Below are 11771 nucleotides of genomic sequence, written 5' to 3' on the forward strand. Positions count from 1 at the left end.
TGTGCTCTCATTTACTGTATTTGTCGAGCATTAAGTGTGGATAAGAACTGTCCAGCTGAGTGTCCCTCCCCTCCACTTCAAAATCCATTATGGTGCCGCTGTCCTGTCATTTAGTGGAGATCTGGGCTGGAACAAGTGAGCTGCAGATGGATGGTTAGCAGGAGGCCACACAGGTGGGCTGGCAGTCATGGGTGAGATAGACTGGGGGAGAGTTGGAGGCAGCAGGGAGGAAAAAGGAGTCAGCAGGAAGGAGCGTGATGGGCTTGTGAGTCACATTATTGACTGGCCACCCCGCTGGGCTTATTGTGGTGATCAGTTTCCCATATGAGCCAGAGAAACCTTCACAGGAGAGCTCGTGGAGGGGCTGTTATCTGGTTGAGAGGAGTAAAGCATCATTTAAACTGTGTTTTGCCCATTTTTGTGTAATTACACCAAGGTGCCAACATGGGGAAACGGGAGAGGGATGTTTGTGCTCATGGGTCAAACACTGAGGGGGTCAAAGGTAAATGGTGCAGCTGTCAGCACACGCTGGATCCAGAAGTCGTGCCAACATTTGTCCCATCAACCCGCTGCTTATAAAACTTCCATTAGACTTCCCGTCATGCTCATGAAGCAGGAAGCTGCAGATTTATGACCTCATTTAGCTCTGGCTTTACAGCTGCAAGCATCAGGGTCAGTCTGATGGTTTGCCAGAGGAGGTTCGCCGCGCGGCGTCTGACAGCGCCAGCATCAGTTTGGTTATCTAATTGGATTAGCTCTCCAAACTTTGTCAATTGTTTTAGCGTTTGTGGTGGTTTTACCCTAAATCCCTGTGTTTTGTGAAGAGTTTGGCCAAGCTTTCATTCGAAACACGAACTGAATCAGAACTTTACATCATCAGCTCGCTGCCTTGGACAAAAGTGGAGGAGAGCTTTGTGTCTATTGCTTTTAATATCTCGGTTAATCCCAAGGTAGTTGATCTGATGGGCTGATGGGCGGACATCCCTCAGTGGTGATGTCACAGGAAGTGGTGCTGAGAGGCGGACAAAGTGGGACTCTTGAAGACGAGTGTTTATCAAGTGGTCCCAATTGATTTTTTTTTTTAAACCGCTCTCCTTCTCTGTGGTTTCCTGTTGTTGTCATTGCAGCCGCCTTCATCCTTAATGGGCTTTTGCATGGGTGCTGTGACTGTGACAAGTCTGGCGCTCACATATTCTCTTTCATCCCTCACATCTAATAGAAGACTTTCTGGGACAGTGAATTAAACACCGCCTTCTGGGAGGAGAGGATTTGTTTTCAGAGCTACCTGAGAGCTGTAGAGGCAGGAAAACAATAAAATAGGTGTCATTTCCTCAAGCCCGCAACTGGACCATTGATTTCTCTCCCCATATCTTGTGATTGTGTAATATTAAAAAGTTCGATTCTAAACTGATCCCCAATTTGAGGGGAATGGAGCGTTTCCACACCAGGGAGGGGGCTTCTAAATTATGAACCATACATAAGAACTTATTTGAGTTCAATAGTGGCTCCCTGATATATCAGCGCTGCGTGCAGATATATAAATCTCAGGCAGGAAGCGTATTGGGAGACGGTGCATTTGCATTTACGAATTACCCCCACTCCCCCCCCCCCCCCACCCACTCCTTAAATTACTGCGAACGTGTGAAAGTTGCAGAATGGATGTGTGCGGTAATGAAATTGGATCTGCTGTAGATGAGCTTTTAATAACTTCAGCCCAGCATTTATGAAACATTAATATACGAAGAGGAAGATTTGTTGGTTGTGAAAACCCAACACGGTCTGCACAATTTGGATAATGAAGAAATAAATAGTAGGGGCCTTGCAAACCTTTTTTCAGCTCAGGTGGATGTTTATTCCTGCCCACTGAGCAACATACTGGAGGTAGAAATGTCAGTGTGCCAGTAGCAGTAGCTCCCTTTAAGCTGATAACTCTCTTAAATATTGATGCATAGCTTTCTATTCATTTGAAAGAATCTTTCTGAATGGAAAGAGAATATCTAATACAGAGGCGGAAATCCTGCCTATGGCTGTGTGGCCGTTTTCCTGTTCTAGGGAGGCTGCACTGCACTTACCATCAGCAGATGCCAACCTTTACCCGTTAGCACTGCAGGATATGAGCTGGAATGAGACACCGGTCTCACGACCCCTCATCTCTCAGACGCCTGCATGAATTTCCATCCAAACCCCTCATGATTGTGGAACGCTGCCGTAATAAAAACCAATCCAGAAGTGATCTGCTTCGGCTGTTTTGGATTTAGTTGCATTTAGTTGAGTTTAGATTGCCTGGAGTATCCAGACATGGTCGTAGTCGCCTCCATGATTCTACCCATCCTCTCGGAACCCCCAGCTGGGAGATTAGAGTGTGCTCCCATATGGGGACACCTGGGATGAGTCAGGAAGTGTTGGGGGGGTGCAGAGTGGATGGATTTATAATTAATTTGAGATTCCACATGAACGGTATTTGGTCAACTCTGAATTCGGTGAATCGGCTGTAATTGAATGGGAACGGGGGGAGAGGAGGGAGTGCTGAGGGACTGGTCAGAGTGACAGGACCTGACAGCGTGCACATTGGCTCACAGGGCAGTTGCTACTTTACACTCCAATCACACAAACCCCTCCCCCCAGCCAGACGTTTTAATTTGATCTCTCAACTTGAGGATACCGACGCAGAACAAGACAGCTTGGGAGGAAGCAGCACAACTCAGACACACACAAAAAGCCTCTTCCTCCCACTTATTTGACATGGACGGTGCTTCGATTCATCTTAACCACTAAAGCGGCCGCTCTTTTTCTTCAGTACATGTTACTTTATATGCTGAGTGTGTGTTGATAGATGCAGCATGAATGAATGCATTGCCTTGTTCAACCCTGCGTCTGTGCACGCGCGTGCACACATACAAGCATTACATTTGATTGGATTAGTCAGAGGAAGACATCCACCCTTTCAGCACCCCCCCACCCCTCCACTAACTGTCTTATTGATCCGGAACAGCTCAATTTCCTCTCTGCATCCACATCTGTTTTCTGCTCAGTTCTCAGGCTGGCAGATCTGATCCATCCCTCTTTATCTTTTCTTTAAAAACCTGTTTTTTGGACAATCTTTCCTCTTTGCTCAGCATCTCGCAGCATCCCCGTACCTACCAACTCGTTTTTCTCAGCCATTGCAGGTCTGCTCAGGTTTCCATCCACCCTCCATTCCGCTGTAATTCCCGTCATCTCTGGCTCCACTTTGTCCATTGTGCGTTTGTTAATTCTTCATCCGTGCTGCCGGGGATTTGAAATAGGGATCGATCGGTATCAGCTACATTCCAAGAAGACTATCTTTTGACAGGAAAGCCAGAAATGATGACGCTGTTGCCAACTTTAACTGGCAGAATGGGCACAACTAATCACATTATGGACTGTAATGCACAGTGAACTCTCAAGTAGTTGTACATATATTAGTCTAGAAATGTTGGGATGCACAGTGTCACAGTATTCTGACAGTCTGCCATTGCAACTTTAACAAGTTCTGCTGGGTGGCAACAGCGATAAACAGTAGAGGACACAAACATCCAGTTTCTGTACTTGTTCTTGAAAAAATATCTGTGATTCTCTCTGATTCTGCAGGCTCTGTACCCCAGCCCAGAGGAGGGCTGGCAGATCTACAGCTCGGCACAGGACGCAGATGGGAAGTGCATCTGCACCGTGGTCGCGCCGGCCCAGAACATGTGTAACCGCGACCCACGCAGCAGACAGCTCCGCCAGCTCATGGAGAAGGTGACAGCTGTCAATAACACGCTCACTTTGAGACACGACTATTACCCACGCAGCACGCGCGCAAAAACGCCACGTAATGCAAACCGCCACTGCCACCAGCGCCTGTATTTCATCCAGTCTGTCGTGAGCAGGATGCTGAAGGGAATTTTCTCTCTTCACAAGAATGTGAAGCAAATGAAATGCTCTTTTCTGGCTCTGACAAATTATCACCCTGCTTGCAAGAAGCACAAGCGCACACTTCCAGGAACTGGATAATTAATCAAAACCTCATATTCACTGAGGGGTTTTGACCTAAAGTGCACTGTGTGTGCAGATTTCCAATACAAAGACCGCAGGTGTTTTGTTTGCATCTCCCCCCACAAGGGCTTCATTTGGGTCTCCAGACGTTTAGAAAAAAACACAACTGAGAAGCAGAAACACAAAGACCACAAATCAAGTCATCGCTTTTGAATGATGCGAAACTGGAAATCGGTGTGGAGTTTTCCATCATCGACTTATCGTTCTCCAACGAAACAATAACAACCCCAGAAATGGGAGTTTGCATTTGTCTGATAGCGGCAGCTCATTCTTTTGGGGGATTAGAACCGATATCTGACTGTGAGGAGAAAAACAGCAGAGGGGGTTTCAGACGATGCGGGGGTGATATTGATGGGGTTTTGTTCAGACAGACAGGGGTAGATTGACACGCTGACAGACTCTGAGGTCCTGATAGATCAGTGCTACACCTGATTTCACACATATTACCTTCACTTTTATTGAAGCCCGCCTCCCCAAGAGTCTCTCGGCTGCTTTTTCATGGACTACATGTTCAGGCAGCCAAAGAGGAGACACTGAAATGCTTTCAGACAAGTGCATTTTGAGAAAAAAGACCTTCACGACAAAGAAGCAGTCGGCGCTGAATAGGATATTCAGAGAAATGTTCCAATGTTCATCTATTTGTATTTGCCCAGAGGATCTATTCGGCATTGACACAATCAGGGGGCAGCAGCCGGGTGCACTGAAGCAGCTAGTGGAACGGTGGAAGTTTAAACATTCAAAAGTTCACAATGTGGTTGTTGGTAGGAGTGTACTGGGGGAACTGCCCCTAGCTGATACTATTGATGGAATTGTAAATCATTCTAAAGACAGGCTGGGTCAGAATGTGGTAAGAAATCGTGCAGTAAGTGTTGTCACAGGAGATTCCGTGAGTCGAGCGTCAGGCCAGGTGATCGATTTCAAGTGTTTGCTTAAACACGACTCCAGCCAGTTGTGCTCCACATTTGTTCTGAACCCCTTTGGGATGTGGTGGAACAGGAGATTCCATCATCTCTGCAGGAGTAATGTCATCAGGTCAGTAAGGGCAAAGGTCTCTGAGCAAGCCTTCCAACCAAGTATTCACATTCCAAGTTCGTCTTCTTTAATACTGATAATTTTGTATTCAAATGCCCATCCCTGCTATTGCAGGCATTCTGTAGATTTTCACTGTTGTTATAGATGTATGGTGAATGAATATGTAGAATACACAGTGTCTGACTGTAAAGAGTCAAGCCCACCGGTCACGTGACGAGACAAGAACAGCCAGGTTCATCGTTATCTCGGCTGCACATCAGAGAGTGTGTGTTAACCTGCGTGTACGTCCAGATTAGACCCTCATGCTTGCTAGCACATCCTCAGTTGACGTTCGAGCGTGGAGGAGGATTTGGAGCTGATGTGTAAAGTGCTCCCTGATCCAGAAAGTCAAGGTTATGCCAACAATGTCAACACTGGCCCCTGTTTAAAGAATGCAAAGCAGCTGTCTCCGTCCAGTTTTCTGCAAAGGCAGGCAAAATGCCACCTAGTACAGACTTTAATTGGGAAAATGCTTTTGGCGCAGCCTTTAGAACACCTTTTACCCCCCGTCTGGCTGAGTGAGCAAGGATGGCATAAATGAGACCGGAGAACACAGTCAAGTATTTGACAGATTTCTTGTTCACAGTCCTCGTTGCATGCTCTTGTGGTCGAGGAGCCGATCCTCTTTGGTAGCCACGTTGATTATTTGAGACAGACCGCATAATTGAAATCGATCCCTCGCTGTTCCTTCATAAAACGGTATTTTACATTTGGAGCTGTTTGCCTTTGATTTGAATTATAGGCTTATGTGGCATTAAACATATTAGCAAAGTTATTTGTGTCTGGTTTAGATCACTGAATGAACTCCTGCAGTTTTGATTTGAAAGGAATTAGACAAAGCACAAAAATCTGGGTGCGTTTGTTGCATTTCATAATCTGAGGTTGTACAAAGTGTGTGTGTGTGTGTGTGTGTGTGTGTGCGTGTGTGCGTGCGTGTGTGTGTGTGTGTGTGTGTGTGTGTGTGTGCGGGTGTTATTTATGTTCCCAGTTAATCCACTGCAATGTTTCCATGCATTTGTTTACACGCCAGGCTAATGTCAGTCATATATTTCCCTGACTGTCTGTTATGGCTGTCAAATCAGATTTTATTGGTGAAAATATTTTCAAATATTCCAAAGTCCAACTTCTCCCCGGCCAGTTCGTGACGCATGTGGGAGATGAGCTGGGTGCAGAATGCAGTAGGCTGGGTACAAAGTCACTGAGTGGGCTGTCAAAGTAGGCCTGGCAAGCATTTGGTTGAAAACAGACTTGATGCCAAATTATGACCTTTGCAAGTTGGGACTGTTTTGTGTTTATTGGGAGGTTTAAAAAATATCTGTGCGCCTCAGTGATGCGCGGCTGCGTGAGTGGATGCCTGTTTGTGTGGGCAGGTGCACATATGCACACGTGATTCTTCTATAGCTCTGCAACATTTGTCGGCGTTCGGACAATTTCTGGACAGTCCGTAACAACGTGCGGGAGATGAGGGGGTGTATAAAACGGTGTGCAGCAGCAGAGTGGGTTGAGAGCGAACAGACCAAGTTGTGCTAACTATGTCCGCTGAGAGGTGCAATTGATTAAACACAGATTTAACAGCATTAACATGGAAGAAACTTCAGCCAGCCGACAAATTATGCAGCTGGTTCAGCTGCGTGTCAGATGATAATTAATGAAGATCGTGTTAAGATATTTCCCTGAATAATTGACAGTGGTGTGTATGCGTGTGTGTCTGTGTTTCCTCAGGTTCAAAACATTAGCCAGTCAATGGAGGTGCTGGACCTGCGGACGTACAGAGATCTACAGTATGTACGGAATACAGAGAACCTCATGAAAGTGGTGGATGGAAAGCTGAAGGTGGCGTCTGAGAACCCCCGCAGTCTAAATCCGAAAGGCTTCCAGGTAACTGGGCGTCTATCGCCTGTTGTGTAGGGGCAGATTTCTGTCATTCCATCGCTGTTCACTCCAAACAAAGACTGCAACCTCTTTCAGTCTTCACAGATAATTTCTGCAGATGCAGACAGAAGTGCACAAATTCAATTTAAATGCTATCTTTGAAACATTCGGCCTCTGAGATGGAATTTAGGCACATTCTCATGAATGATTGAGCTAAAAAGAGAAAACTTTCTCTGTCAGTTTGAGTATTCCTCTCTTTATATCCTCATCTCCCCTTTCCTCCTTCACTCAGACAAGTTTCCTGCTGTATATGATTCCACATTCAGAGATCAGCGTATCCATTCCTGTTTATTTCCACCTTATCTCTCTGCAAACTCCGGCTCAGCAGCCACTATAAGTGAGCGTTTCTGCCTTCCAGCCCTAAGGTTGCTGGGTCAAGGCTCCGTGTTTGTCATAATCTTACAGATGGTGCTCAGAAAATTGGATTAGTGTGTGGCCCTTTCCTCAACAAAGGAACACAGGATGCTTTATTAAAAACAAGTCAGAGGTATTGAAATTAGACATTGGAAAGTAAACTACCAGTCAGGTCTCAGCTGGATGCAATATGCAGAAACAGTAAGAATAACCTGGACTCAAATCGAATAAAGGTGCATAATAAAAAAGCGGGGTTTGTCCTGATGAATTTCTACAGCTCAAAGTTGCCAATAGCAAAGCACGGGAGATTAACGAGGCCAGATTTTCACAGCTTGAAAAGGGGAAAATGAGATTTATGATGTGGCACCACGGGGCTGAGAGCTGCTCCATCACCAGATTTACGATAAAACCTTAACAAGGAGAAAACAGCCCGTCCTGTGGTGGCCACACTTTTATTGATATGCTTATTTATCTCTAAAGAATCCTAATTTCCACACTCGAGACCTGGCCCTCCTGATGTGCCCTGCAATCCTACACCGAGACACGTTGTGCAAGTTTACTGTGTGTGAAAATCACACAAGCCTGTTTGGGCTCATGTGTGAATATGCATATGTTTGGTACCAATTATGTTTGACAGTGTCTGACACACACACTCCTGCTGAGTGTTGCGTGTGTGTCTCGAAACACCTTGGCAGTGAAAATCCGCCAGAGTCTGACGGCAGCATCTCACTGAACTATTAATCTTCTCCCTGAACTTTGTGTCTCCGCAACAACGCTTCTAGGAGCTGAAAGACAAAGTGAACCAGCTGCTCCCTCTGCTGCCAGTGCTGGAACAATACAAGGCAGACGCTAAGATGATTCTACGTCTCCGGGAGGAGGTGAGAAATCTGTCCTTGGTGCTGATGGCCATCCAAGAGGAGATGGGAGCTTACGATTACGAGGAGCTGCGCCAGAGAGTGTTGCTACTGGAGACCAGACTCCATTCCTGCATGCAGAAACTAGGTATCAGTCACACACAATGAGTGGAACCAAAGCACAGATTGAATTAAACTCCATCAAGATGTTATCAGAAACCATTCTGGCACATGCTGATGGTGAATGAAACCATAATTTCCTGTGATAGTATTTTCCAAAATCAGTTAGTCCTCTAAAGACGTGACCTCAGATGACCAGCGTATTCATCTCATTCCTCTCTGGAATTGGTGTGAAAGACTGTCAGGATAGATAGACTGGTCACACTTAAAGAAGGCGCTGAGTTGGAGCCTTTGAATGCAACACCGCAGTGCCTTACAAAGCATTTTAATGGCCGCTGAAAGACAAATAGTCTGTGAGAATGTGCTTGTTTCCTCGGCCCTCCATTTGTTTTTAGAAGCTTTGCTTTAAAGCAAAGGGCTGAAAGTGGAAATAGAAACCTAAAAGAAGATTTAGAGAATATCAATGGCTGCCTGTCTTCAAAAGGCCAATCAATAAATCATTTCATTTTAATTTTAATCGTTGCCTTTTTTAATTTTAATCGTTGCTGGTATGGTGTGACACTTTCCTCGTGCATGTTGCCTGTTTGACCTCCCCAGGCTGTGGGAAGTTGACCGGTGTCAGTAATCCCATCACAGTGCGGGCGTCAGGGTCACGCTTTGGCTCCTGGATGACGGACACCATGATCCCGAGCTCAGACAACAGAGTAAGGCTCCTACTTTTCCTACGCTCTTCCCTGTAGTAGAACCTTTTTATCCCTCAGCACCAACAGACATAGTCCACAAACAATAAGTAGAGACAAGGTCATCGTCAAAAACTCGCCCCTTCCACATTTCCCCCCATCCGTGGTGTGATACTTGAGAGAGCAGTCGGCCCCGAATGGAATGACAGTGAAGGTAACAGGCAGAGTCCCTGACGGATGGAATCCGCTTGCCTCCTGTGTGACTTCAGCTGATTAATCGCTTCATCGCCTGCAGAGAGATGAATGAGCTGTTGGGGGCGAAAGTTTTGAAAATGGAGTGTATTAAGATGTCCTGTGCCCTGGCCGACAGGGTGATCACTTAGGCTGATTAAAGATGACACGCGGTGCTGTGGGGGCAGGCATATGCTACTGTAGGAAAATTGGGAAAAATTAACTAACAAAAAACAAACCAAAAGGAGTGACCTGTTAAGCCCACTGAACAAACGTGATGGGGAGGGCTGTATTATTAGTCATCTGCAGAGGGGAATGGAAACTGATGAAGTCTAACACTTCACAATGGCCTTTTTCATTCCCCAGCCCGTATCATAACAGGCTTGATAGATATTGCCAACAGAAAAGGTCATTTGACATGATTGAATGTCCTTGGCTGGGTCTTATATCACCCAACACTCTTGAAATCAATAACTGATTCACGAACACACCGATACTTGAACGATATTTCATCGTATTTGAGTCATGTCGCTGAGACTGAGGGAGAGTAAAGAAATCCTGAAAAAGATTGGGGTAATTGTGTTGCAGCTTCAGGGTGGCTGCTAGTCTGCTCTTGGCAATCTTGTTAGCAAGCAGAAGAGAAAGGAGGCTTAATGATCAATTATCTTCCCCTTCTCTATAATTCAGCTGCTGTATCACACCACACACCCACCCTCCTTCCTTCTCCCTCCCTGGGATTGTGTTTACGAGTACCAGACCATGAAAGACAGGAGAAAGAAGAGAACATTGATGCCTAGCGCATCACATGAATGAGAGCGACGTCTTAGCAAAGCTCTCCCTGATATATGAAGGACAGAATAAACCTCTAGGCCAACTGCAGATTAACTGAATCAATTATGGGACCAATTCATCCTCGGTGGAAGCGTGGGGAGAACAAAACCTAAACGCAGCTGGTAAGGGGGCACCACTGTGGCGAGGTCCACCGAGAGCGCTCAAGAGAAAACACGGAGCTGCTTAACGCATTGATTTTCTGTTAATGGTGACTAGGAAGAGTGGGAGCACAAGTAGTTTGTTGACTCCAAAGCACATAGTACATCTCCACTCGCTCGTGAAGGACAGATCAATCATTTTGCGCTCACTCTGAACAATCGAACAAACCCCTGCACTTTTATGCAAATGGCATATGCCGAGGACTTCACGGCACCTTCAGAAAGGTTCCTCCGGGGACGCACCAAAAGATCATGTCAATGTTTGAAGATTTAGCTGTCGTCTCTCCGCAGGTGTGGTCGATGGACGGCTACTTCAAGGGACGGCGTGTGCTGGAGTACCGCACGATGACGGATTTCATGAAGGGGCAGAACTTCGTGCAGCACTTGCTCCCTCACCCTTGGGCAGGCACTGGTCACGTGGTCTACAACGGCTCGCTCTACTACAACAAGTACCAGAGTAACATCATCATCAAATACCACTTCCGCTCTCGAAGCGTACTCGTGCAGCGGAGCCTGAGCGGAGCCGGATACAACAACACCTTTCCATACTCCTGGGGTGGTTCCTCTGACATCGACCTCATGGCGGATGAGAATGGCCTGTGGGCCGTTTACACCACCATCCCCAACGCCGGGAACATTGTCATCAGCCGCCTGGAGCCCCAGAGTCTGGAAGTGTTGCAGACCTGGGACACGGGTTTTCCCAAGCGCAGCGCTGGAGAGTCTTTCATGATCTGTGGTACGCTTTATGTCACCAACTCCCACCTGGCTGGTGCCAAAATCTACTTTGCCTACTACACCAACACGTCAAGTTATGAGTACACAGACATCCCCTTCCATAACCAGTACTCCCATATCTCCATGATGGACTACAACCCCAGGGAGAGGGTCCTGTACACCTGGAACAACGGACACCAGGTGCTCTACAACGTCACACTGTTCCAGGTTATTAAGACTTCTGGGGACTGAGTTCTCAGCATAACCTGCTCAAATAATGCTGTGATTATTGTTCTGGTGGGTTTAGAGGAGCCGGGCGGAGGGGGGTTACAGGCTGGGGGAGGTCTGGGTGGGGGGCTTCAGTGTAAAGGGCATAGACTTGGATTTTTTAAAGAATTTCTGTCTTCATAGAGTGCTATTAAATTCAAAAAGACACTTGACAGCAATGTCGGTACAGATATTAAAAATGGAGAGATTATCTCTTTTATTTCCCTTATGTGATGGGTGAGCATGTTTTTTTTATTTGTGTTGAGAAATAAATATATGTCTTTACCATTACTGAGTCGTATTTCTTTGTCACCTTTTTTCATATAATAATTAACCATAAAACAGTTCTTATTCAAAGTGGATCTATTAAAAAAGAGGGTTAAAATGGTCCAAATAGCATAAACCTGTATTGAGCATCGATTTAAAATATTTCATTGGAAAACAGGGGCGGGTGCACTAATAGTAATTCTTCTGTAGAATAAAATAAATCTAAAACAGTCATA

The 11771-nt window shown here is 46.0% G+C and overlaps 1 protein-coding gene across 2 annotated transcripts in view; it reads left to right on the forward strand.

Annotated features, from left to right (window-relative positions):
• The window catches only part of olfm2a (olfactomedin 2a), a 28687-nt gene extending 17128 nt beyond the window's left edge, over positions 1–11559 (forward strand). For both annotated transcript variants that reach the window (XM_057014870.1, XM_057014869.1), the window contains exons 2-6: positions 3610–3759; positions 6850–7005; positions 8196–8415; positions 8985–9091; positions 10579–11559. In XM_057014870.1, coding sequence (XP_056870850.1) covers positions 3610–3759; positions 6850–7005; positions 8196–8415; positions 8985–9091; positions 10579–11253 — 1308 coding nt within the window. In that variant the 3' untranslated portion in view covers positions 11254–11559. The remainder of the gene's footprint in view (positions 1–3609; positions 3760–6849; positions 7006–8195; positions 8416–8984; positions 9092–10578) is intronic.
• The last annotated feature ends 212 nt before the right edge of the window (positions 11560–11771 follow it).

This window comes from Takifugu flavidus, chromosome 18, assembly GCF_003711565.1.
Source record: "Takifugu flavidus isolate HTHZ2018 chromosome 18, ASM371156v2, whole genome shotgun sequence".
NCBI classification, from domain to species: Eukaryota; Metazoa; Chordata; class Actinopteri; order Tetraodontiformes; family Tetraodontidae; genus Takifugu; species Takifugu flavidus.